The sequence below is a fragment of the Phoca vitulina genome, unplaced genomic scaffold, assembly GCF_004348235.1.
Source record: "Phoca vitulina isolate PV1807 unplaced genomic scaffold, GSC_HSeal_1.0 scaffold13, whole genome shotgun sequence".
In the NCBI taxonomy this organism is placed as follows: domain Eukaryota; kingdom Metazoa; phylum Chordata; class Mammalia; order Carnivora; family Phocidae; genus Phoca; species Phoca vitulina.
The window spans coordinates 46,550,653-46,576,175 of record NW_022589716.1 but is presented as its reverse complement, the minus strand read 5'-3'; the positions used below and the strand labels follow the sequence as shown (position 1 = coordinate 46,576,175).

General features: G+C 56.2%; 1 protein-coding gene across 4 annotated transcripts; it reads right to left on the bottom strand.

Moving 5' to 3' along the window:
* Nucleotides 1-896: 896 nt before the first annotated feature.
* On the bottom strand, nucleotides 897-25,523 carry TPRA1 (transmembrane protein adipocyte associated 1). 4 transcript variants are annotated; one of them, XM_032412067.1, is made up of 13 exons: nucleotides 24,757-25,043; nucleotides 17,315-17,456; nucleotides 17,042-17,174; nucleotides 16,427-16,537; nucleotides 14,410-14,496; nucleotides 14,238-14,310; nucleotides 14,050-14,129; nucleotides 13,389-13,499; nucleotides 13,170-13,230; nucleotides 12,875-12,977; nucleotides 12,656-12,736; nucleotides 1,525-1,594; nucleotides 897-947 (listed from the first exon to the last, which is right to left on the bottom strand). In XM_032412067.1, the coding sequence occupies exons 2-12, from the start codon at nucleotides 17,437-17,439 to the stop codon at nucleotides 1,567-1,569; spliced, it is 993 nt and encodes a 330-aa protein (XP_032267958.1). In that variant the 5' UTR covers nucleotides 17,440-17,456; nucleotides 24,757-25,043; the 3' UTR covers nucleotides 897-947; nucleotides 1,525-1,566. The 4 variants fall into 4 exon arrangements, with proteins under 4 accessions (XP_032267958.1, XP_032267955.1, XP_032267954.1 ...); XM_032412064.1 differs by lacking the exons at nucleotides 897-947; nucleotides 1,525-1,594; nucleotides 24,757-25,043 and adding exons at nucleotides 7,089-11,385; nucleotides 25,278-25,523; XM_032412063.1 differs by lacking the exons at nucleotides 897-947; nucleotides 1,525-1,594 and adding an exon at nucleotides 7,089-11,385.

Below are 25,523 nucleotides of genomic sequence, written 5' to 3'. Positions count from 1 at the left end.
AAGAGTAACTCTGCAGTGAAGAAGCATGGCTGATGCCTCCATATTCAAGTGAGGAGAGTTAATGCCAACAAAGAGACAAGATGACATCAGGAGCCCTGTGACAGGCTGCGGTGGGGAGGACGCAGCATCGCTTCTGTGATATCCGTCCTGAAAACACATCAGCTGGATCTAATCATTAGGAAGCAGTTATTCTATAAAACAGAATAGTGTTCGAAGGCATCCAAGTCATGAACATCAATGAAAGACTGAAGAATGTTCCAGGTTAAAGGAGACTCGAGGAATAGGAAAACTCAGGGTCCTGAGTGTATGGTCCTGAACTGGATGCTTTTGCCATAAAAGACATTACTGGGGCAATTGGCAAATGTGAACAGGGTCTGTGGATCAGACCAGGGCGTCCTATCAGTGTGGCTTTCCAGATTTGGGGGGCTGTGCTATGAATGGTCTATCTGAGGGAAATACACAAAAAAGTCTTCTAGGTGGTGGGCATCACGTTGGCTGCAGCTCTCCGGTTGTCTGGGCAATAAGAGCTCTTTGTCCTGTCTTTATCTTTTCTGTGTGTCTGAAACTGAGGCCAGAGAGTAAAATGACTTGCCTCCGGTCCCTCTTAGAGGCGGAGTCCGACTTATACCAGGCTCTCCGGCTTCTGGCCTCCTGCTGCACTCCTCTGCCCTTCCCAGCCTGGAAAAGAATTTTCTGCTCAGATGTGAAGTTTCCCTGAGTGGGGATGGAATCAGAGAGGTCAGAGACCTGTGACGCACGTTTGGCCAGCCGCCGCAGCCACCTGCCGGTTGCAGTTCTGAGACACACTGAGAAGTTCAAGGGTAGCATTCCTGACGCATGAGCTGTCCTCTGACGGTCCAGGGGGCAGGGCCAGTAGGCACAACCAGGGTTTTTTTCCATCTGCACCTTGTGAAATCACTTCATCAGCAGCATCCCAAGAAGTAGATCTGGAGGGCAGGGGAGGGCAGGGGAGGGAGGAGAAGGTCACGCAGCTGCCACAGCCCTGATGCAATTCAGGTATGCAGGGTCCCTCCCTCGGTCCCACCCAGTGTGTCTGTCTCTCAGCAATCTTAAGCTTTCGGGTCCCGGGACCCCTTTACACTCTGAAAGATTATCGAGGGCCCCAAAGAGCTTTTGTGGACGGGAATTTTGTCTGTCAACATTTACTGTACTCAAACTTTAATTTTAATTAAAATTAAAGCACACATTCCATTGGCTGTCAGAGCAATGACATCATCACATGTCAGGTCTGGAAAACTCCACTGTGCACTCAGGACAAATGAGAGTGAGCAAGGCCAATAATACCTTATATTATTATAGAAACAGCTTTGAACTCAAGGGTACCCTCAAAGGGTCTCAGAAACCCCGAGGGGCGCGGACCCCAGGGGGAGAACCCCTGGCGTATGCCGTGTCCCTGCTCCGGGGATCACTACGACCACTTGGAAGAAGTGGAAGATGCGTCCGCCTGTGACCCCCGGCAGTTCTTTCCCTCCAGATACACCCTAGAGAGACTCCCACACGCACCTGTGAGCCAGAAAGCCAGACACAAGAATGTGCCTGACCTCATCATCTGCCTCCACCATTTGGAAACGACCTGAAGGACAGAATTGACAAGTAAACGATGTGCTGTTTGTATGACAGAACCCTAGCCAGTGTCTAGCGGTATCAACACACAGAAGTCCCCCAAATAAAACTGCTTGAAAAACACACATTGAGGGGCACCTGGGTGGCTCAGTCGGTTGGGCGTCTGCCTTCGGCTCAGGTCATGATCCCAGGGTCCTGGGATGGAGCGCCGCATCGGGCTCCCTGCTCAGCGGAGAGCCTGCTTCTCCCTCTGTCCCTCACCCCCCTCTCATGCTCTCTTTTTCTCTCTCTCTAATAAATAAATAAAATCTTTGTAAAAAAAACAATAATGAGAACACACGTTGAGGAGGGAAAGGATCGGTATGAAGGCACTCGATGAACTTCAAGCACACAGGACGAGGCTGCATGTTGTTTGGGGCTACTCTCATCTTTGCTGCATGGATAAACCCGAAATTCAAGATTTCAGCATTCAAGGCCGTGGTTCCCTACTGTGGGGGCAGGGGAGAGAAATGGGAAGGGAAGTTTACAGAGGGGGGTTTCATTTTATCCATGATGTTTAATTCATAAAGTTATTTTTAAAGTACCTGAGTGACTGTGGGGAAACGTAAAACTGGGAAAAGTGGGTGGTGGTGTCACCACCAGTTCATCAACTGAGTGTTCGCATTTGTGAGTACGTGTAGTGGAGACTGAGTGTGCCAGCCACCTACCTAATATCTGTTTTCCTTCTTTCTTACCAGTTTATCAGGGGCAGCATGTGCCCAGCTCAAAAACAAAAAAGAGAGAGAGAAAGAAAAAGAAAGCCCTGCATAGTCCAGCCTCCCTGCACCGTAGTGGCCACATCAGCAAATTGGGCCAAGAAGGTGAAAGTGAGGTTATTCAATGCATCTCATGGGAAAGATCCTCAAAGATGAAGGATGACAACCGACAGCACTGTTTTCTTCACCCCTCACGTTCATCCTGTTCTCCCTTTTCCTACCTAGAACTGGGTGGGGAAGACCATCGGAGTCACAGCAGCCCTCTTGTGATCATGAGGCCGCTGTGTGGATGGAAGGCAAGATGGCACAGCATAAAGGTAGGGTGAGCCTGGGCACTGATGATACCATGGAGTCCTGCACCAGCCTTTGTCTGCTGCCTCCTGACCTCACATTTTGTCAGGGAAAAATAATCCCTCTTTATTTAAGCCAAGTCCAGTTATGTCCACTCACAGCGAGGCGACGTCCCGCACCCATGGCTCCCCAAGCACGCTGGGAGCAAGCTGACTCTCACCACAGATGCAAATGGCATTTGCCCCAATTCCCTTACTTGTTAATCCCCCTCTACTCTTTGCCTTTTCATAGTCTATGTTTCCATCTTGTTGAGCTGCTTTTTTTTCCCTCCTCTTCGTGCCAAATAATGAAATTTCAGTACTTAGCCTTGAAAACTCTAAGCTTTTCTAACTGCTGGTAAAAGAAATCTCAGCAAGATAAGAAGCAAAAAATGTTCCCGCTTCCCCTACAGCTGCAAAAACACAGGCGCTCCTCAGAATCATAGAGCTGGTTCCAGTAAGTGGTGGATTGAAAATGTTCACCAAAAAAACCATGCATGTTCTCCTCTTCAGTGTGGAGACTGATGTGAAAATGTAAAGCCCTGTTCTATTTTCTGTCAGTATGAATGTGTCCTTAGAAGGGTTATTTGCACAAAGGAGCCTTGTAAGATGCCTGACCTTTGGGCCTGCCTGCCGTGACCTGTGAAATGTGACCTCAGCCCTCGCAGGCTGCAAGGCCCAGGACTGGGGGGGTGCCTTATGGGAGCATTTCTCGCCCTGCCGATAATATTTAACTTGGCATCTGTTTTGTTCTGGAATTTCTGGGTCAAAACCTAAGAGGATCATTGCCACTTGCATAAAGGAAAAAATTAATAAAAGCTAAGATGTTGTTAGATTCTTTATTTGAACCAAGATTCTGAGACTCTTTTGTCTCGTTTTTTTTTTAAGTTTTATTTATTTATTTATTTATTTATTTATTTATTTATTTATTTGAGAGAGAGCGAGCGAGCAGAGAGAGGAAGACAAGCAGACTCCCCACTGAGCGGGGAGCCCAATGTGGGGCTCAATCCCATGACCCTGAGATCATGACCTGAGCCAAAATCAAGAGTCAGACACTTAACTGACTGAACCACTCAGGCACCCCTCTCTTGTCTCATTTAAATCAACACTGATCTACCAGTCTTAGTTCATGGGTTCCCCTGTCCAGAATGTCCTCCTGCTCTGCTCTCCCTTCATTTCATTAACATCAGCTCACCCCTCAAACTTGCCCAGAGTCTCCATCTTGGAAGGACCCTGCCCCCAGCAGAACTGGGCCTCCTCCATTCCCACAGCCCCCCAGCATCTCCCCAGAGTAACTCCCTCCTCACTCACATCAGCCAGGACTCCTCTAGTTACAAGGGATAAGAACCCAATTCAAACTAGCCTGAGCAAAGAAGGATCTGCCTTAGCTCTGGTGCCTGGAAACCCTGACTAAGCTGCACTCAGGCACAGTTGGATCCAGGCACTTGGATGATGCTTTGTTCCTGTGCTTTGCTCCCTGTCTAGCCTCTGCAGTGGCTTGGGGTGGCTTGATCCTCAGAGAGGTTCTAGCAAGGGAGTGACAGCAGCTCCAGGACCACAGCCCACTAATTCAACCAACCCGGCAGAAAGAGACATCTTGTTCTTGAGGGCCAGAAGCCGCTCTGTGATTCTGATTGGCCCTTCCCCAAATGTCACATTCATCTCTGAGCCATTCACTGCAGCTTCTCATGGGCTAGGCCTGCACCTGTGCCCACCATGGGAGCCTTGATGATATGGGAGGGCCAGTCCTGGAGAGGGGGGAGGGGGTGGTTTTCATCAGTACACTGAGCTGGCACAGAAGCCCCCCACAATGTGAGCTTGTAATTCGTTTTCACGTGTCCCTTCTGTGTCCAGACAGCCAAACATGGGAGCCTGGCACATAGTAGGTGCTCAGTAAATGTTTGCAGGATAACATGGATGGGAAGCACTAGATGAGGCCTGGACGTGTCACCTCGGTGCCACACCTCAGAGTTTCTCAGCTATTTCAAACCCCCATATGCCAGACTGGAGACGCAAAGAATCGATGTAGGCCAGGTGGACCTGTCATAACTGGGGGGGGGGGGCGGATACCCAAACTGGGATTGTTGCATCTTGTGAATTTTCTTTTGAGAAGCTAAAAATCTGGAAGTGTGTGTGATATCTAATATTTAAGTTCTGATGACTGATTAGAAAACATTTTTTAAACATCGTGCACGCCATGGGCCACCTGTTCATGAGGATAACGAGAGTTGGTATTTGAAATGTGCACAAGAAGGAAAAATAGAAGCTTCTGGAAGGCCACCTTCACAGAGGCTGCTCCCATGGCTGCATGAGAGTGCTGTCACCCCACACCGCTCTGGGAGTCAGGGGTTTCTGGGACCGACCCCAGGGGGGCAGGCCCACCACGTGAGGGTGTGGGCCGGGCCAGCCCCACGGCCAGGAGCAGACCCTGGCCCACTGGGAAGGCTGTCTCCAATTTTCCACCTCGAATCAGACTCATCTTCCCCAGAATGCCATTCGACACTGGCCAAGTGGAACTGATTTTGCATCTCAGCCTCCCGGAGCTCCTAACGAGATCTTGACTGGAGCCTGGCTTTAAACATTCTTCACAGCAGGTGTTTGGGTCTTGATTTGCTGGATGTGTTCAGCTGAGTCACTGTCCCCAAACAATATGAGAAATAAAACGCTGGCCACGCTCGGATGGCCAGCAGATGCCTCCTGATCCACGGGGCCAATTACATGGGCCGCTCCCCTCAAGCAGGCCCGGCGCCTCCCCCAGGAAGGTCCTGCTTAGAAACAGAAGGTGGACAGCCCCCGAGACAGAGAAGCTGTTTGGTGCCAGGTCCTGTGCAGGATCGGGGGTGGGCATGGTCGGTGCCACGTTGCAGGTGGGGAAACTGAGGCATAGAGAGCAAGGAGCCCTGCCAAGGTCACTTGTGAGGGAAAGGCCGACCTGAGTCAAGGTCACATATGAGCGAAAGGCAGAACTGGGTCAAGGTCACATGCGAGGGAAAGGCTGACCTGGGTCTAGGAATGCTTGAACAGTGTGCATTCTGGACCCAGCTCTGCCATAAGCACCCCAGGGGGCTCTCTCTCCCCTCCAGGGCAATCCAGTGGGGATTTCACTGCACCCTTAGACTGTGTGTGGAGGGACTCCAGGCCCCTCTCCTGGGTCCAATGGCCCCAGCCACCAGGCTCAGAGCCCTTTCTATGTGGGAGGTGTTTCTGTGAGTCTCTGCAGTGGAGTGCAGTGGTCAGAGGCCTGTGGTCACATCCTGCCCTGCCTTGTGTTGGCCATGTGGCCTCTCTATCCCTTGGCTTCCCCATCTGTAAAGTGGGCATCTTAACAGCGTGGGACTCTGTTCCCCGTGGAGCGTCCAGAATGCGGCCTGCACACAGATAGTGTCAGGGAGTGCCGCTATCACAGGGCTCTGCATAACAAATGACTGTCATTCTCCCCCCAGGACAACCAGCCAAAAACACACGGCCCCTGCCACGGCCCCGACTTTCCCTCCAACATAATACCTGCCGGTCAGCTCCCCTTCACACCCTTCATACCTGCTGCTGGTGGGGTGCGGTGTGGCAGCTCACTGTCCTGGGGCCTCCCTCCCAGCTCCACTTCCCACGAGACAGCAGTTGGCCCAGTCAGAGCCTCAGTGCCCTCACCTGTAAGTGGGGGTGACAGAAGCACGCCCATCTCGCGGGTACTTCTCAGGGCTTTAGCGGAATTGCCTCCTGTGGATGACCTGTGGCTGAAGAGCAGACCAGCTCTCGGAGAGAGAGCACCCCACCCCAAGATCCAGAAGAGCCTTGTCTTGGCCCCTGCAGAGTCTGGAGGCAGAGCCTCTACCTGCATCCCCATCTTGACAGGTGCTTCCATGACCGTGGCAGGACCAAGTCACATACTAGCAGTTAAATGCTTCTACCCAGAAGGGACACGTGTCACTTCTCCTGACATTTCACTAATCATAGTAAGTCACACAGCAGCATTACCCCTCTCCCTGAGGGGGGCAGGGGAGGACAATAATCCTATAGGTGTGTCCAGAAGGAAGAGAAGCAGAATGTGTGGGCAATTCTCCAGAGAACCCCCCCCCCTTATACAGGCACTGTGAATCCCAGTCCACACACATACAAGTGACTTTCTAGAATGCCACTTAATGTCCTACTTAGCCCTATCCTGCTGAGTAGGTGGAAGATTACACCCCTGTTATTCTTGGGGGCTTTCTGCCTGGTCTGTGGTTCTGGTCAAGTTCCCAGGATCTGGCACAGTGCCAGGATGTCAGGAGAGAAAAGCTCTAGTGCCATTTGTTATGGGCTGAATTGTGTCCTCCCCAAATTCACATGGGGAAGCCCTAACACCCAGCACCTCAGAATGCAACTGTATTTGGAGACAAGGCCTTTAAGAACTGATTAAGTTAAAATAAGGCCATCAGGTGGCCTTTGAAGAAGAGGAAATGTAGGCCCCCAGAGAGGCAGCAGGAATGCGCATGCACAGAGGAAAGGCCATCTGGGGACAGAACAAGCGTGCCAGAGAGAGATTGGCCTCCTGAGAAACCAACTCTGCCCGCACCTTGATCCCAGACTTCCAGCCTCCGGAGCTGGGAGAAATAATCATCTTGTTTTAGCCACCCCGTCTGTGGTACTTTGTTACGGCAAGCCCAGCAGGCTGGCACACCAATGGTCCTGTGTTCACACCTGTTATCACTGAGGCCTCCAGTGCTCCTGGCCATGGGGACCTGCAGATTTCGGAGCTCTGCTGTGTCCGTATCACACTTGGGCCAGGAGACCCCTTTGCAGCAGCCAAGGACCCTGTGCCCAGGGTCTTCCTCCCTAAGTTCACAAGGGTACTGTGTTATCTGGAGCCTGGCCTTACCCATGCCTGGGTCCTCAATACTCAGGGACACATAGACCTCACTCCCAAGGGAATCCCCACCTGTTTCTTTCCACAGCCCCTGCTGCCTTCTGTAGCCCAAGGCATTTGGGACAAAGTCAGGAGCTCATCCACCAGCTGTGGGCTTCCCTGGGCAAGGAAGGACAAGACCAAACTCGCACTGACATGGGAGGGAGTAGAAGGTGAAGTTCAGGAAGGAAAAGACAATCACCATCTCAAAATATTATCCTGTCTCCTGCAAGTGACCCCTTGAGGGGCATGTTCTGATCCTCACGTGTTTCCATTAGGGCCAAGTTTGATGTCAACAAGATAGCTTTTCTCTCGGGTTAAAGAAGCCTGTTGGTAGCAGCCCACGGCTGATACAGCAGCACCACCATCACTAGGGACAGGGCTTACTGTTTTGTCTATTTGAGCCTCCTCGATGCATGACAATGAGCTTCCCCAAGTCACCTCATCATCCAGGATGGCTGCTGGAGAGCCAGTCATCATATCTGCATTCCAGGAAGCAGGAAGGAGAAAGGCAGGAGGACAAAGGGAGCACAGCTCCTAGCTGTGCTAAAGAAAGTTTATCATACTTCTCCTAACATCCCACTGACCAGAACTTAGTCACATGAGTCACTGCAAAGGGGCAGGGAATGTCTCTTTATATCCAGGTGCTTCCCTGAACCACAAAATATCAGGTGTGGTCACTAAGGGAGGGAAAATAGGTATTAGGTGGCAACCAGTCATGTGATACCCTGAGTCACTCGGAGGAACTTGAAGGTCAGAGAGAGGACATGACTTGCCCCCAGTCCACAGCCCGTGAGCAGCAGCGGTAGGGAGGTAGGACTGGAACTTGGGCCACATACAGTGAACTCCATCACCCTACCAAGGCTTCAGAAACCCCCACTTTCTGGCCACTCTTCGGCATGATGTTTGTTACCATCCAGATACAGCACACAGAATGTGGTCCTAGCAGAACAGAAGTGAGCAGGTCTTTCAGGAAAATCAAAAATTTGAATGGCAGACAGTGCCGGGAGAAGTTAACACGAGTACAGCCTCTCTGAAGAGCCTGTTGGTTCCGATTAGGTTCAACTGTAAAAGAAAAATCCAAAGGGATTTAAGCCAAGTAGGGACGTTTATTTCTCACGCATCCTCAAAGTCATCCTAAGGTGGACAGTCCAAGGCAACTGTGGCTGCACCAGCGTCAGGACAAGGGCTCCTCCTACCACATGCCCGCTGGAAGAAAGGCACGGAGCCTAGCCTCTCCACCAGGAAGTCGCATGCGTGCTTGCATCCCATTGGCCAGAATTCAGTCACATGGCCACACCCACCCGCAGGGACGCCTGGAAAATGCAGTCTTGTTCCAGGAAGCTGTGTGCCCAGCTTAAAAAAACTCCGAGATTCTATTACAGTGGAAGAAAAGGGGGACACGCTGGAGGACAGCTATTAGTCCCTGCCGGAAGACGGTAAGACAAAACTAATTAAGACCGTGTGCTCCCGTCATTCCACGTGCGTGAGTTACCGGAAGCATATTTATAAGGATGTTTGTCGCTGCATTGTCTGTTGTTGCAAAACGTATCGGGAACAAAAATCCATCCCAATGGGACTGGTTAAATAAATTGCCGTATATCCGTAATGTATGCAGCTGCCGGAGTGAAGCCGCTCCGCCACCTGACACGGAACGATCCGAAGATCAAGTGTGAAGTGAAGAAAAAACCGACAGAACGTCTACGTTCCCGGAACAGGGGTAATGTGCATACACACGTGTGAACACACATAGGCACTCGGGCACTCGGGCGGGCAGCGAAGCCCCTGGCCTTGGCGGTGCTTCTGGGGCAGGGACGGGGAAAGCGAATGCCACGGCAGGGAGGAGATTCATGCTCCACTGTGCACCTCCCTGCACCACGTGAACTTTTCTTTGCCATGTGCATGTTACCTATTAAAAAACAAACTTTAAGATGAGAACAAAAAGGCAGCAGGCTTCTAGCCTCTTTTCTTCTGTGCGTGCCTCCCCGTCGACAGGGCTGTTGGCTCAGGTATCGCACTGAGCAAACCCAGGCTGTCACTCCGGCCTCTCAGACGGCACAGGCGTCCCAGGCCGCTGGTACTGAGTGCGGCTCTGGAATGGCCTGTCCAGGCCTCCCTACCTGTCCCCCAACACTTGTCCTGCTTGGAATGCCCTGCAGGCCTCCTGCCCCCGCCCACCATCTTCCAGGAAAGCTCTGAGAAGGAACCTCCTGGCCCACTGACAGCCCTCTGGGCCCTGGATCCTAGGGAGCATGGCACATTGGCCCCACAGTCACAAGCCATGTTGGAGCTAGTGCCCTTGGTGTCCTGCCACGAAAGAGGGCTGGCAATGCAGGCAGGTGCCAGGCCTGAGCCTCAGCACCGTGGTCCCACTGAGACTGCCTCTTCTCTGGCGGTGGGAATGACATAACCGTTAACGCCCTTTTTCTCCAGCTGCCCGAAGACTCAAGGCCAAGCTTAGGTACAATGGCAGTGACATGGACACACGGCACCTCTCTCCTCTTGTTTACAGCTTGCTTTATTCTGACTTAGCCCCATGTTTAGCTTATCACATCGATTCTGATCATGTCAGTCCCTGTCATCGTACCTTCTGAGTGCCTACTATGTGGCAAGCACTACTCTAGGGGCTAAAAACAATCGAGTTATCGCTACTGCTCCATAAGCATCTACCGGCCCTTCACTACTTCCTAATCCTTATAGCAGCCCCTGCCAAGACAGGCCTCCTTATCCCCATTTCACGGATGGCGAGCTGGAGCTGGGGGAGGGGAAGCGGCCAGTCCAGGAGGGCAGAGCAGAAGGCACAGAGAAAGGACGGGACCTGCAGGGCTCACTCCAAACCCCATTCTCCGCGACAGGGTGGGGAAACAGCCGCTCACAGAACCATGGTTCCCTTTCCACGTCCCTCTTGTCTGCTCGGACAAGGGCCCGGGACACGGAGCACTGGGATCCGATTGCTCCCCACTTCCCCAGCAGCCAGCCTAGGGCCTGTGCACTAGCCAGTGTTTCTCCGTTGAGCAAAAGAAGGAGCCCAGAACCTCCCAGGGCTCGGGACGCAGAGGGACCTGCCAGGACCTCTGATTGTCGCAGTTTCTCACCCCAGCCCTCGGGCTCCTAAGAGGAACCTCCACAGCCACACCTTCTGCTCCTTTGGTTTTTTTATTAAAAAATAGATCAAGAAAATATACACACTTCAGCCCACCCGCCGGAGTGGGCTTTGAGGAGGCCAAAGCGCCATGGGGAGGAGGCAGAGGGATGAGAAGGGCCAGACCGGTCCTGGGTGCCCAGGCTTTGGAGAAAGGAGGTGCCCTCAGCCAGCCTAGCCAGGCCTGGCCCTGAGAGATCAGAGTCTGGGCCATGTTGCTGAGCAGGGAGAGGGCAGGTGGAAGGTGGAAGGGGGAAGCAGCCCCCAGCTAGAGCAGAGGTGGCCAAAGGCAACTGGGGGCACAGAAGGCGAGACAGGGCCTGCGTGGGGCTGCTGCCCACAGAAGGTCCCATGACCTCGTCCTCCTCCCCCAGCGACTTGGCACTCCCTGGTCGTCTCTCCAGCCTGGCCTGCACAGGCCCCAGCAGGCCTTCCGGCCACGGTGGTCACACTCAGGCCCTGACAACCTTCCAGCGCTCACTGTCTGTGCTGTTGATGCTGCCCGTGTGGCAGGGCATGGACGCGACGTCGTCCAGGCAGGCTGCCCCACCGGCCGAGTCAAACTGTGTGCTAGCAGCCCCTGCTGTCTCGGGGCCTCCCCGCCGGGCCACGGCGTAGGGCTGGGGCAGGTGCACGTCCGGTTCCTCGGCCTCGTCCGTTTGGCATTTGTAGGAGAAGAGGATCTTGGGCTCCGAGCTGGTGGGGAGGGGAGAGGGCCAGGGGAGCCCCACTGTTTGGTCAGGAAGGCTTCCTTCTCTGAACAAGGCTTGCTGCCTAACGGCCACCCCAGGAGGTCCCCAAAGCTTGGACTCTGGAGTCCAGTGGGACTTGTTTTAAAACTCAGCCCACGTGTGAGCTCGGACAAGGATAAGTTTCTCACTTGCCTGTTTCTCACTGTAAAATGGGTATAACTCTGACCTCGAGAGGCTCTTAGCAGAGGGTAAACAGAGGTAAATTCTGGCCTGAGGTGCTCAGCAAACACCAGCTGCAACCTCCACCCTTGCAGCTTTTATGACCACTTACTTTGCACTTACTTAGTCCCTCAATCCTCAGGATAACTCTGACGGGGAAGCGCTGTACCCAATTTACAAAAAGGAGCCCAAGGCCAGAGACATAAATGCGTGTACAAGGTCCCACACAGATCAGGGCTGGGCTGAGAGCCAGTCTAGCCCCTCTCACCCCACCTCTGATGCCCTCTCCCGGCATTCCCCCCCCTCAGATCCCCCGCACCTCCTCGGACCCAGCACTTCTGCCACATCAGGGGCCCAGGATCCAACCCTCAATCCCCCATGTCCTTAGCATCTCATCTCCCTGCCACGCCTCCAAACACACACGGGCACCAACGTGCACCTCACGCTATGCTCCACTACACGCCCGCCTCCCGCAACCCTGCTCCTCTCCCCGGCCACTCCCAGCTAGAATCCGTGAGCGTGGTGATTTGTGTCTTCTTTGTTCCCTGTTGTGTGTGGCAGCTGCAGCAGTGCCCAACACCTAGTAGGTGCTCAATGAATGCTTGCTGAAAGAGTGAGCCAAGTATTCTAAAATGAAAAGCAAGCCAGTGTAGAGCCATGTGCATACACTCTCTTGTGGGGAAAGTATATATATATATCTGTGTGTGTTGCATATAAAATGTGTATATGTATGTAGGTGTACGCATGTGTGCATATGTATATATGTGTGTATGCATGTGTAAGTACAGACATACACACTTCATCTGCCTCATCCTTCCCGGTGTCCAAGCCTGAACTGGGAGGAGGGAGGCGCAGGACCCTGAGGCTGAGGATGCGCATGCGCAGGGAGCTGGAGGCGAAGTTCCATAGGCAGCCACGCGGGGGCGCCCGCGGCCCTCAATCCACCAGCCGCTGGGTGGCAAGCCAGGCACCAGCTACCACCCCTGTCCCACGCCCCCTACCTGCCCGCGCCGCCCCCGGCTCCCCGCGCCCCCCATCCCCGTGGGAAGACTCACCCAAAGAAGCCCCGGAGGAAGGCCACGTAGATGAGGGGCGCAAAGAAGCTGAAGTAGAGAAATGTGGTGGCATCTACACAGCTGGGGGGCAGGAGGAGCGGGTCAGGGAGGGGCCCCCTCTGGATGGAACCTGGGCTTAGCCTCCCCCTGCGCGCCGCTCCCACTCAGGCCTCGCCCCACACCCGAGCCAGCGGACACCCCGTGCCCCGCCCCACCTACCAGAGCCCCTCGATGATGTCGGCGCAGAGCAGCGCGCTTCCCAGCCCCTGCAGCAGGTTGAGCAGCGCCAGGATGCCCGCATACACGTAGAAGCTCCTTCGCGCTGGGGGGTTGGGGACCGTGAGGCCCTGCCCTTGCCTCCGCCCTTCATCCCCAGCGTGTCACCTGAGCCCTTTGGGCCCCCAGGAGGACCCCTCCCTCTCACCAAGGGCTCTCCAGCAGGAGAGTCACAGTTGCCCAAACAGACCCTGCCCTGCACCCAGCCCTGTGCCAGAGCCACCCACCAGCTGCTTACAAGGCAGGGAGATGCGCTCCTTCAGCGGGGTCTTGGGGAGCACAACCACCAGAGAGTAGACCTGCAGAGACAGAGCAGGACTGAGAAGGATGCTGGGCACACCAGGCCCAGAGCTAAGCCCAGGACCAAGACATCCAGGCCTGCCTCAGGCTCTAGGTTCATGTGGCCACCCCCAGGGTGCCGAGACCCAGAAAGGGGTGGGGGCACCCTACGCCTCACCAGGAAGAAGAAGCAGGAGCTGACCAGCCAGAACTGGCGGCCCCCATGCCCGTAGATGTTGAAGTCCTCAGCCGACAGGTGGGCGTCAGGGTACAGGATCTCCAGTGTCCCCTGCAGGGGCAGGCAGGGGAGGGCCTCAGTCTCCTGCCACATGGAAAGCCCACTCCTAGGGGGCTCCCTGATACAAAGTACCCAGAGCCCTCCACCACACCAAGCCCAGCTCCCCAGCCTGGTCTTCAGAGTTCCCTGTTCCGGACTGCTCCCTGGCCTTGCCCTGCTCCCTACCCACCTAGCTCCAACACCCGGAGCAGCCTCCTAAGGAAGGAGCCTCTAGATGTGCAGCTCTGTGTGTGGTCTGCAAACCTGTATGTGCCCTACCTGGGCTGCTTGTTACAACAGCAGGTTCTAGGCATCCTCCCCGTTCCCACCCCAGCCTGGAATTGGAAGTGGATTGGAATAGTGGGGAGGGCGGGAAGAACCTGCCTTGTAAACAAGCACCCCAGGTGATTCCTTAGGCGCATTTAAAGTTTGAGAACACTGCACCTAATAAACGTTCAAACCTGGACCCAGAACTAGGGAGCAGGGGATGCTTGGCCTTCAGTGACCCCTGGCCTCCTCCAGGGGGACCCCAGAGCTGTACCTGCCCCACTTCCCCTCTTACCTGGGTGACAGAGTAGGCCAGGGACAGCACCGTGGTGATGGCCAGCACCCGCTTGATGCTTGACTTGCTCTCCAGGTGACCTGGAAGAAACGTGCTGGTCAGTCAGCGGGAGCCAGCCGGGTGACCGTGGTGGGGTCGGTGCCCGCTAGGGAGGGACAGGGAGAGCGCTGGCCAAGCAGCACACGCACCAAAGGCAAGGCCCAGGATGACCACACTCAGCTCGATGGCCAACAGGAAGAAGCGGGTAATCTCCCACAGGATCTGGACACAGAGCGGGCAGAGTGTCAGCCTGGGGGCCCAGTCACCCCTCTCCCCAGTGCCCAGCATCCCCCCCGCCCTTGTTGGCAGGCCCAGCCACACCTTATCGGCAACAGTCGCAGCGTCCGAGGTGCTGACCGTCATGGACACCACGGCCCGGGCGATGCCCACCAGCGCCACCACGAACACCTGGTGGGGCGAGAGTGGGGATGCCATGATGAGGTCAGGGAACGAGACCTCTGCGAGTTGCAGGGCCTCTGCAGGAGGCTTGGATTCTTTGAGAATGGAAGGATTCCAAACCAGAAGAACCAGAAGAGTCAGGAGTGGGATGCAGGGAGGTGGGGAGATCCTCCACTGCCGGTAACCTCCGCCTGGCCTTCCCCTCTCGGACCTCAGTTTCCTGGCTACACCGGCAGCCTTGGAATGGCTAACAGGGGTAACGTGGTGGAGCCCCACTGCCAGGATCGAATGCCAGCCCTGCTGCTTCCTGCCTCTGTGACCTCGGCCGAAAAGCTACACCTCCGTGCCTCAGTTTCCTCATCTATGAAAGGGGGTAAAACTAGCACCTACTGTATTTGATGGTTGGGAGGAGCAAATGCATAAATCGATGTAGCGGAAGTGAGCCTGGCACCCGGTAAGGGCTAGGTACACATTTGCCTTTAGCTTCGTCTTATTAGCGCTTTTAATCCCAAGCCATGGGGGGAAGGAGGCTGCAGGGAAGAGACCTCAGAGACCCTGGGGAAGGCTGCTGCCCCAGCACGTCTTGCAGATGTGCCTGTGCTCAGCATCGACAGATTTTGTCACCCGGTATCCACTCTTCCTCTGGCAACAGCCTCCTTCCTCTCACATGGCTTGGGGTGGGGCGTGGGGGGCCTGCCCCCCCTCCCAGCTTCAGGGATGGGCCTGTAACCCAGGGCTAGCCATTCGGCACATGCCATTCCCTGAATTGGGGATGGGGGTGGGACCCAAGGGAGTCTAGTGACAGGCACAGCCAGGACACCAAGCGCAGCCACTGGGAAAGGAAGCTGGGGGGAGGCGGGGTTGCAAGCCTGGAGATGCTGGGGCTGCCTGGCTCCATGAACATGAGACTGCGAGAGACAGGGCCATTGGAGAAACCCCAGCTGAGAGGGACACTGAGACTGTGCCCCCACAGCCTTGTGGAGCCCCTGAATCCAGCCATGCCTGAAGCCCTGGGACTTGTCAGTTTCTCCATTAATACATTCCCTCCAGCTTCTGTGAGTTCACTTTGGTTTTCTGACATATGCAAACAGAAGAGTCCAGATCCATGCACAGTCTGTCCTTTGTGCCACAAAAATCATATGGAACCCTTGGGGAGACTGACACCACTCAACAGGGCAGGCTATAGAAGCAACAAACTGCCGTGTGCCTACTGTATACCAGGCTGCCGCCGGGCTAGAGCTATGCACGCTGTCTTCTCCGGTGCTCACAGGACCGCCGCAAGCTAAAGCAGGCCCAGCACACGTGGTGTGGGAAGGGGGCCACCGAGGCACAGAGAAGCCAAGCCACCAGCCCAAGGTCATCCAGCACAGCCCGTGCTCACCACTGTCTCCTGAGCTCTCTAGAAAGAAGTCCCCAGGAATAAGAGGGCAGGGGCAGTGCTGAGTCCCCTGGCCCTGCCTCATGCTCCCAGGCCTCGGCCCTGGGTCCCTTCTCCCCTCATGCTCCCCCAGAAAGGGCATCTGCCTGCCTGCTTACCTGTTCAATAAATACAGTAACGAGTCAGAGAAGCAGTGGGAGAGAGAAGAAAGCAGGCCTCAATGCCCACCCCTGCCCACCACCAACTCACGGGGGCGGGGGCTCCGATCAGCTGGCAGCCCCTGGGGCCTCCACCAGCAGCCTCCAGGGGTTCCCCACAGCCTCTCCTGCCCCTGCCTGCCCACTGGCGACTCCTCTGACTGTGAAGTTCTGAGCCAGGCCACAAAGAGGGGGCCCAAGGAGCCACTCAGCTCTCAGGGAGTGGTAACTAAGAGGCAGAGAGAGGGGAGGACTCCGGTCAGTCAGGCCGGAGCCCTGAAGGACGGGAGCTGGACAGTCTGCACCCGGAACCCACACCTGGAGCCCATACCCGGGGCCGCCTTCCCAACCGCACCCCTACTACCTCTCCCAGGCAGCCCACACCAGCTCCACTGAATGATGAGAACTCGGGGTCTCCCGACAGGCAGGAAGTCTGCTCCAAAGAGGTCTCACAGAACCCAATGGGGATGGACGGCTGGATGGACAGACAGACAGATGGAGGTGGCCGTGGCCATTTCTTCCACCAGCCAGCATCTCTTCCCCTGCCCTCTACGAACGGCTCCCCAGTTTTCCTCCAGGGACCACCACCCTCCTCAGTCTACAGAGCCTGGCTGAGTTGACCCTACCCTCCTAGCCTCAGAGTGCCCCTTCCCAGCTAGTCACAGTGATTGGCTCAGGGACCAACAGGGGTCCAAGGTGGGCCGGTCAGAGGGAGTCCCAGGTCTACACTAGCACCACTCCTCTTTGGCTGGTATTGGCAGGGAGGCAGGATGTTAGCTCACAGCTGCTCTTGGCTATTTTTGACACCAGGCAAGGGAGAGCACATCTGAGACAAGGCCAGAGGAGAGCAGAGAGGCAGAGAGACAGAGTCCTAATGATGTCCATCTACCCCTGGATCCAGCCACGTCTGAAGCTGGTTTTCATTACAGAAGCAGTTAATAATTCCTTTTTTCACTTAAGCCAGTTGGAGTGAACTCACCAGGATATAGAAGGTGATAAAAATGGGGCTGGAGGTGAGGCGGATCTTGGCCCGAGCGAACGGAAGCTTCCAGAGCAGGAAGATGAAGAAGAGCACATTGGGGATGAGCAGCAAGAGGTCCCAGTACCGGACCCTAGCAGATGGGTACAGAAACCAGCCGACTGGTAAGGTTCTGTCTGCGACCCCTCAGCCCTGCCCCCCAACACACACGTACCTACGTACGCATGCACGCACGCACGGGGGAGACCCACTCAGGGCCACGGCCTGCCTCACCTGGAGGTTCCGATATCCTCATAGAGCAGCAGCAGACAGCGATGCGGCACGCTGATGTTGGGTGCCACGGGTGGGGGCAGGGCTGTGCTCCCGTTGGCCCAAATCACCCCTTCCAGGATGCCCATCCCGCCAGCAGCCGGCCCTGGGGGAGTGAAAGCCCCCATGTGAGCAGCGCAGGGCCTTGGGTCTCTGGTCTCAGGGACCCAAGAGCAGCTCCCTACAGTGGGCCTGTGGACCACTCTCCCACCCACCAGGCGGAGGGTGAGGTGTGGCCCCCCCACATGCCACAACACAACGCCGGGACAGGGGCCCAGTCCCCTGCCTCAGCCTCTGTCTCATGACCCACACACAGGAAATGCCACTCCCAGTGATTGAGCCTTACACTGTGCCAGGTACAGCAAAGTAAGCTACTCGGCATGACCCCAGCTCATCGCCCCGATCCTGGGGGTCCCGGGGACAGACAGGGAGCAGAAGGGCAAGGAGCCAGGGTCCCCCTGCCCCTGGAATGGGTCTAACAACAGCGTCCACCCTGGGAGGCTGTGGTGGGCACTGATGTCTAGCGCCTCCTACAGCCCACGCATGCACAGTCCGGAGCCCTTGGCGCAAGGCCCACAGGAGGCCCAGTGACTGACGGTGTGCAATCACACAGCCACCGAGCCCCAGAGTGGGGCATCACGCACACCTCAGGCAGACCACACCGCTTGTCATCCTCTGCTGCCACCTTGGAAAGGGAGACGCAAATCGGGGGGACATGCACTGTGCCAGGAAGACGCACGGAGGTCTTTAAGTAGAGAAGGGGAGGGAAGGAGAGGCACGGCAGAGGGGGCCACTGTGGGGGGGGGGGGCACTGTAGAGAGGGCCACTGTAGAGGGGGCCACTGCAGAGGGAGCTGTGTCTGCAAAGGCAGGGATGGGGGGCTGCGGGGGGAAACGAGAATCAGCAGGGGGGCCCACAGCCAAGCACCTCCGAATGAGAGGTTAGGAGTCCAGCCTAGAAGACAGGAGAGCTGGTGGCCTGGGGCCCTGGGAGCCACCCTGGACAAGGTGGGCTCCCAGGTCTCTGGGCTCTCAGGGACAGGAGCAGAGGAGCTGGGCCCACACTGATAGCAGCAGGGACTTCCTCAGGGAGCTCAGGGGGTGCAGGGCAGGTGAGTGAGGCGTGGCCTGGGCACCAGGACATAACAGATGCCAGCATTAAAATGATGACTGGGACAGATGAGGCCTTATGACCTAGAGTCTTCACTTGTGGGTACATTTGTAACAGCCCCAGGCTAGCAACGGTCCAGAGGCCCACCATCAGCAGTATGCACACATACGTGGTGGCGCTCACATACACAGTGAAACAGAAAGAGAAAGAACAGGCTACTGCTGTGGGCAGCAACAGGAAAGGGCCTCACAGATATGGGGCTGAACGGGGCCAGTTACAAATGCACGTGTGCGGCCTGACCCCACACAAAGATCCAGGTGAGGGTCACCTTTGTGGAGGATGGAGGGCATAGTGGGGGGTGGGGAACACCAGCTTCTGGTGCTTGATTGGGGGGTACACAGGTGTGCTCACCATGGCAAAATTTATTGAGTCACCCACCTATGATCTGTGCACTCTTCTGTATGGGTTACACATCAGTAAGTTTTAAAAAATTAGAAAGATGTGTTCTGTTTACACTCCACAAGCGCAGGTCTCCCATTCAGCAAGGAGCAGCCCGGGCCGCTGAGCACCCTGTTGCAAGGATCTGCAAATGCCACAGGCACCCGTGCTTGTGCTGTCACTAACACGAGCCCTGAGCAGCAACAGGTGCAGGGCAAGGGCTGCAGGGGCATCCTTGCTACCATTCCAAGCCACGAAACGTGAGCGCTGCCTCTGATTGAAAGGGGGAGGAGACTGAAGCAGATGGGCCGAGACCTGGGGCTCAGGCTCCTCCGTCCTTCTCCTCAACAGGCCACTCGCTGGCTCTGGGATCACATGCCCATCTGCAGCTTGAGGCCAAACCAACAGGGAAAACATATGCCCAACACATAGTAGGTCTGAAGGAAGGATGCATTCTTCATGCATATTCTTCCACCAGTGGCAGCACCACTTACTGTGAGCGAGGGATGAGTCTGGGGGCTGGGACACACCTGCCCTCCCAGGGCGGTCATCCAGGAGGGGAGCCAGGCAGCCAGCATGAAAACCATGCTAACAGAGGAGTGGAACTGAACAACGGGTAACACAATAGAGACTACCAGGGTCCTCAACATCCACCCTTCCCTTTAGTACTGGAGCCCATGGATTTTAGTGCACACATGGCTTCCCAGGATAATGGCTATTTTCCGAGCTTCCCTGGCCACTAGCTAAGGCCACATGACCAAGTTTTATCCAATCGGAAATGAGCAGTGAATTTAATGGGTTGGTGAGTTTCAGGCCGAGCAATCTCCTTTTCTACTGCCTGGGACAGGGATGTGCTGGCAGGAACAACAGTAGCCATCTTAGACCACAAAACTGAAACCATGTGTTGAGGATAAGAGAGAAATGAGGAGAAGTGTCTGGGTCCCAGACCCAATGGGCCTCCAGGCATATCCTGGACAGCGTGCACACAGACCACCATGCAATACGCAGGAATAATCTTCTATCTTGTTATCCTGACCTTTGTTTCAACAGCTAAGCCAGAATCCCAATGAATATAAAGAGGTACTGCTTTGGACTGGATTGTCAGACAAGCTGACATTTGCACTAGGTCTAAATAATTGAGAAGGAACCAGACTTGGAAAAATCTGGACAAAGAGCACACCGGGGAGAGAACAGTGAATGCAAATGCCATGAGGTACAAACAGGCTTGGCCTGTTCAAAGGGCAAGAAGCAGGCCAGTGTGGCTGGCGGGGAGATCAGAAAGGTTGGCAGGGCCAGGTCACACGGGACCATATGACCACATGCAATGTGATTGCATTCTGAACGCCAAGAGAAGGGTGTCACAAAGGCAGGTGACGGGGTCCCATGTCCACGTGGAGAGGACCGCTCAGGCTGCTGGGGAACACGGACTGGAGCAGGGCAAGAGTGGAGGCAGGGAGACTGAGGAGCCACTGTACCAGTGGTTGTAGTGGGGGTGGAGTGGAGGGATCTGGGATACCTTGGGGAGGGTCAGCCAACCTGAGCAGCCCAGAGACACCCCCAGAGAATGCGGGAAGAACAAGGATGTGGTGGCTTCTGGCCTGGCCACTGGATATTTTGTAACAGCTAGGCCAATGCTACAAATGTGTCCCCACCAAACACTGCCCCCTTCTCCCTAGCTATCAAGGTACAACGTTATTCCAGGACCCCTCCGTGATGCCCTGCCGCACAGGCAGGGGCCCCTCCCCTGGGCCAGAAGCTGAATCTCAACTACGGTAGCCAGGGGCCTTGGGGTAGGGGCAGTGTGGAACAGTACCGGACACCTCAGCAGTGCGCAGGGGTGCTCCAGTTTGACACGGGGACGATGGGGGTGGGGTGCTATGATTTTTCGTGGACAGAGTCCAAGGCTGCCACATGTCCTGCAACACGTGGGACAGTCCACCAAATGAATGATCGTCTTCGTCTTTGCCAAGAGTGCCCTGAAAGGAGGCTCTGGTCAATGTCAGGAAGGGTGTTCTCCTTGCTGGGGGCAAGTTTAAGCAAGGGCACATGATGAAATATGGGGAAAGTCTCCCAAGAAACGTCTTCCTTGCTGACCATCAAGACACCCTCCAGGAGGAAAGCCCCTTCTTTGCACCTGCATGTGGCCGTTGAGGGTCTGCTGTGTGAATGTGGCCATGCTGAGCACAGGGCGTTACAGCTGGCAGGGGTGTGTGCCACCCCCCTCAAGACTTCTGCTTGAGAAGGACGAGAGGATGACTGGTAAGTGACTAGAGCTGAAGGAGAGAGATTCCACCGCCCCCTCTGCCCCAATCACCATTCCTTGTGGAGCGAACTTCTGGTCCCAGCAGCCCAATACCAGCTCTGGCCTAGGACGCAGTATCAAGCGACCCCAGAAGGGGCGGGCCCCAGAGAGCAGGCCAAGCACCCAGCAGCTGCCGAGAAGCTGAGAGGTCCCTTGTGGCAAAAAAAAAGCCAGTGAGGATGACCAGGGCCCATCAGCAGGAAGAATCAGATTGAGAGTCTGAAGGGGGAAGCATCCCTTGGTTTTGCCTGTCTGGCACCCCATTTTTCTGAGGGGGTATCTCAGCTCCCCCAGTCTCTGTCCATGAAGTTGAGGTACAGCCGACTCAAGCCCTTCAAAATTCCACGGAGTGTACACGTGATCTAAGCCTGGCCAATCAGGATACTCCACTGTTCTGGCCAATGAGCATCAGCCTGGAGACTTTTGCTGTAATTGTTAAAACAGATACGTTTTCTGCTAAAAGTGTCATGGTACTGTACAGAGCTGGACCACTTTGACCCCACACATGGCTACCCACCTGAGAATAAAGCCAACACAGAGGAATGTAGAGCTGAGAGACAGATGGAACTCCATCTCAGGAGACAGAGCCCCATGTGAGCTCCTGGATCTAGCCACACCTGAAGTTAGTGCAACCCCTGGACTTTCTTTTTAGGTATAAAATCCAACAAATTCCCTTCTCTACTTAGGTCCGGTTGAGTCTGATTTCTCTAATTCACTAATGAAAACCTTCTCACTGACATGGGTTATGGAGCCAGGCAGCTCTGGGTTGCACTTCTGGCTCTGCCACGTACTTGCTATGTGACCTTGAGTGAGTCATTTCTCCTCTTGGAGTGTCACAGGGACAATAACACCTACCCAATAAAGTTGCCCAGAGGATCAAACAGGAACAGAGAAGTAAATGCCTACAAAAGGTCACACCAAGGTAACTGCTGCTTTTTTTCCCAGAGGAGGGCCTGGGGGGTGTAGAGGGAAGAAGGGTTTGGTTCCGAGTGCAAGGGCCCCTTTTGAAGAAGAGTACCGACTGCCCTCCCCCCACCAGTGCCTCTGCTGACTCGGTGACAGCGGCAGACATACTCGCTGAGCCCTCCCAGCCCGACGAGGGAAGTACTTCTGTTACCCCCGCGGACAAAGCTCGGGGCCCGCCAGCCACCTGCCAGGCTGTCTGTCTCTAGTGTCCAGGCCCCCAAGTGGCGACTTGCCAAGTGCCCCTCTCTGGGCGTCAGTTGCTCCACCTATAGATGGAAGGCTCTGGGCTCCATCTAGAGCTATGCTTCGCACAGCTGAGTGTTGTGAACGTGCAGATTCTGATTCAGCAGGCCTAGGCCAGGGCTGATGGGCCACACTGCTAATACAATCCCAGAGAAGCACTGTTGGCCATACCAGAATTGCCACTATGTGTCAGACCTTGTAAAATAACTGAAGCAATGATAAAAAATAAAACAGTGCACACTACCCGCAGACATAGGGCTAAGTGCTTTACATGTAGTACGTTCTTAACTATCACACCAGCCTCTGCATGAGAAGAACTACTCTTGTGCCCACTGTACAGAGGGGGAAAGGAGAGGCACAAGAGGGTTAAGTCACTGGCCCCACATTCTCCTCCCCCCACCTCAGGCAAGCTCCTGGGCGTGGGGGCAGAAGCCTGGGCAGTGACAGAGAACTAAGAGGTCTGCAGGCTCAGGAAATGGGGGACAGATGATGGGACAGGGGACAGGAGATAGTGGGAAGGCTGGCTGAGGGCAGGGAGAAGGGGTAGAGCCCAGACTCGAGGGATGGGGAAGGGAATTCTTAGAGGAGTTTCCAGGATGCTGAGTGGCCTAAGGCAACCCCAGACCTCTCCGGACCAGGGAAACTAGGACAGACTGTTTCTTCCACCTGGGAGGGACTTTCCTGACCTTGTTAACATTCCAGAGGCCATCTTCCCACCCACCAGTTGGGCCTCCAGCTCCCTCCCACCCTCCCTCTGTAGCCAGCCTATGGGGCAGGATGCCAGGCTGGCGCCAGTCATGCAGTGCCAGACCTGCAATGAGCCCCTGGAGAGGATCTTCCCTTCTGTGGGCCTCAGCTTTCCCATCTCTCATCTGTGCAATGGGATTGACCAGGCCTGGATGGAAAACCCCAGGGGAGACAGAAAGCCCTGAGCAAAAGAGAGAGGCTATATACTTCATAGCTGCTGTAACACCCCTCAGTGCTTCTGACCCCTAGCAGATTGTTGAGCTTCTAAACCCTGGAACCAAAACAGATTAAGAAGGCTCCATAGGCCCGAGGCCAGCCCTTCATCCTTCACCCTTGAGGCTGGGGGGAGGTGGACGCTGTCCCAGACAGGCCACTCCTGGTACACTGCCAGCAGCCCAGGCAGGAGCCCCCAGGATGAAGGGAAGCCCCCCCCCAATCTGGCCCCTGCCTGCTGCTCTGCCTCAGGCCTTCCGTCCCCCAGCCCCCGGCTTCCACCTTGTTCTCCAAGCTGCTAAGCGTCCTCCTACCTCAGGGCCTTTGTGCTGGCCCTTCTGCCAGTCTCATCATTCAGGGGGCCTCCTCGGAGTCCTCCTTAACCATCTCTCTCGGCTAGCCCGCCCTGTGTTTTCTTTACAGCACTTGGCCTCCATCTGAAGTGAGTGGCCCTAGCTGGGTGTTTGTGTTTACTGGCTGCCCACCCCAGGCTGCTCATGACCCAATCCCCTAGAATAGTGCCTGGCACAGAATAAGTTCTCAACAAAATGTTATAATGTGGACAGATGAATCTCTAGAGAGTGCAGCCAAGCCCTTCGGGGGAGCAGGAGAAGGATCGCCCCGGAGGACCCCCAGCCCCATCCCTACTACAGAGGCAGAAGGCAAAGTTACTCTCCACCCTCCTTCCCCTGCGGAGCCTCCCAGAAGGCCCCTCCTGCAACAGCAGCCCCAGCCGCATAAACAACACCTCCTGCCCCTCTCCGGCTGCTGAAGGCCACGGCAAAGTTGGAGGCAGGTCCTGCCCCACTGTTTGTACACGGGGACAAGGCCCAGATGCAGGGCCACAGCCTAGATCTCTTCCTGCACAGCCTCAAGCCACAGGGTCCACCAGCCCTGCTAACTGGCCAGTCCGAGCCCCGTGCAGCTATATGGGTGTGCTCACTCCCCCTCCCCGAGCGCTCTGCCACCCCCATCCCCTCTGGGCCTCCCAATTACCCGTCGCCTCTCCCTTTGAGTCCTCACCCAGGGGCCCCTTGGCCCTCTGAAACTTCCCCAAGGGGGTCCTCTGAGGCTGCGCCCTGAGCAGGAAGGGGTCACTCCCGGAGGAAGGGGCAGCGACAGGTGGGCCCCGGTCCAGCTGTGGCGATGGGGGTGGAGGTGCCGATCAGCTCCCGGCTCTCCCGCAGCTGTCTCGGGGAGTCACTAGTTGCACCCGGGCTCTGGGAGCTCCCTGCCGGGGAGGGGCTGTAGGTGCAGCGGAGGCCAGGGGGCGTCCCTGGAGCGGTGGTCCCAGCCGCGGCAGAGAGAGAGCCCCGCGGTAGGGCTTCAGGACGCGCGGCGACGGGGCTCCCCTTCCAGGTGTGGCGGGATAAGGTCACCTCCTTACCTGAGGGCCCCGGGCCGTGCTCAGGCCCCGCCGCCCGGGCCGCTCATCCGCCACCGCAGGGTGCGCCGCCGACCCGGCACAGGCCCCGGGACTCCGGCCTCCAGCCTCCAGCGCCCGGGGCGGGCGGCGGGGCCAGGGAGCGTCGCGCAAGAGCCGCCGGCAGCCGGCTCCGTAGGAATCGGGGGACGGCGGGAAAGGGAAAACGCGGTCAGCGCGCCGGGCCCACCGGCCCCCAGGACGGCATGCAGCCTTTCCCGGCAGCGGCGACCAGAAGGCAGGCGCGTCCTTTTCGTTCGGCCAAAACTGCGAAAACAGCCACAGCCCCTACTTATAGCACTCAGGCCCGCCCCCAGGCCCCAGTAGCCTATAGAAATGAAGCTACCCCAAAAAGAGGGCGCAAGCCGCGGAAGAAGCCAATCAGATCCCTAAGAGGCGGGGCCACCCGCTGACCTCTTAAAATGACAGGAAGCGGGCACTGCGGGGGAGGGAAGCAGCTTCGGGGTAGGGAGGCTGCTGCGTACCTTAGCCTGAAGGCGGCCAGGATCGCGGACCGGAGAGCTGAGGACACTGCCGCCTCTTGGCCCCCGCGCCTGCCAGCTGTCAGCAGCTGTCAACGGACCCTCTCGTTCCAGCCTGCGCTCCTCCTCCCGGGCCCGGCCGCGGCCCGACGGTCCAGGGAGGAGCCTCCGCGGACCGCCCCCTCGCGTGCCTGCCGCCTCGGGCGCCCCGCAGCGGCAGTCGGGCCGGGTGACCTTTGGTCACCTGGC

Excerpts from the sequence above, each read along its gene's own strand:
- TPRA1 (XM_032412064.1), bottom strand. The coding sequence starts at position 17,439 with ATGGGCATCCTGGAAGGGGTGATTTGGGCCAACGGGAGCACAGCCCTG. Across the intron at positions 14,311-14,409 it reads CTGCGACTGTTGCCGATAAG|ATCCTGTGGGAGATTACCCG; the intron begins GTGTGGCTGGGC and ends CTCTGTGTCCAG. Across the intron at positions 13,500-14,049 it reads TGGCCTACTCTGTCACCCAG|GGGACACTGGAGATCCTGTA; the intron begins GTAAGAGGGGAA and ends CTGCCCCTGCAG.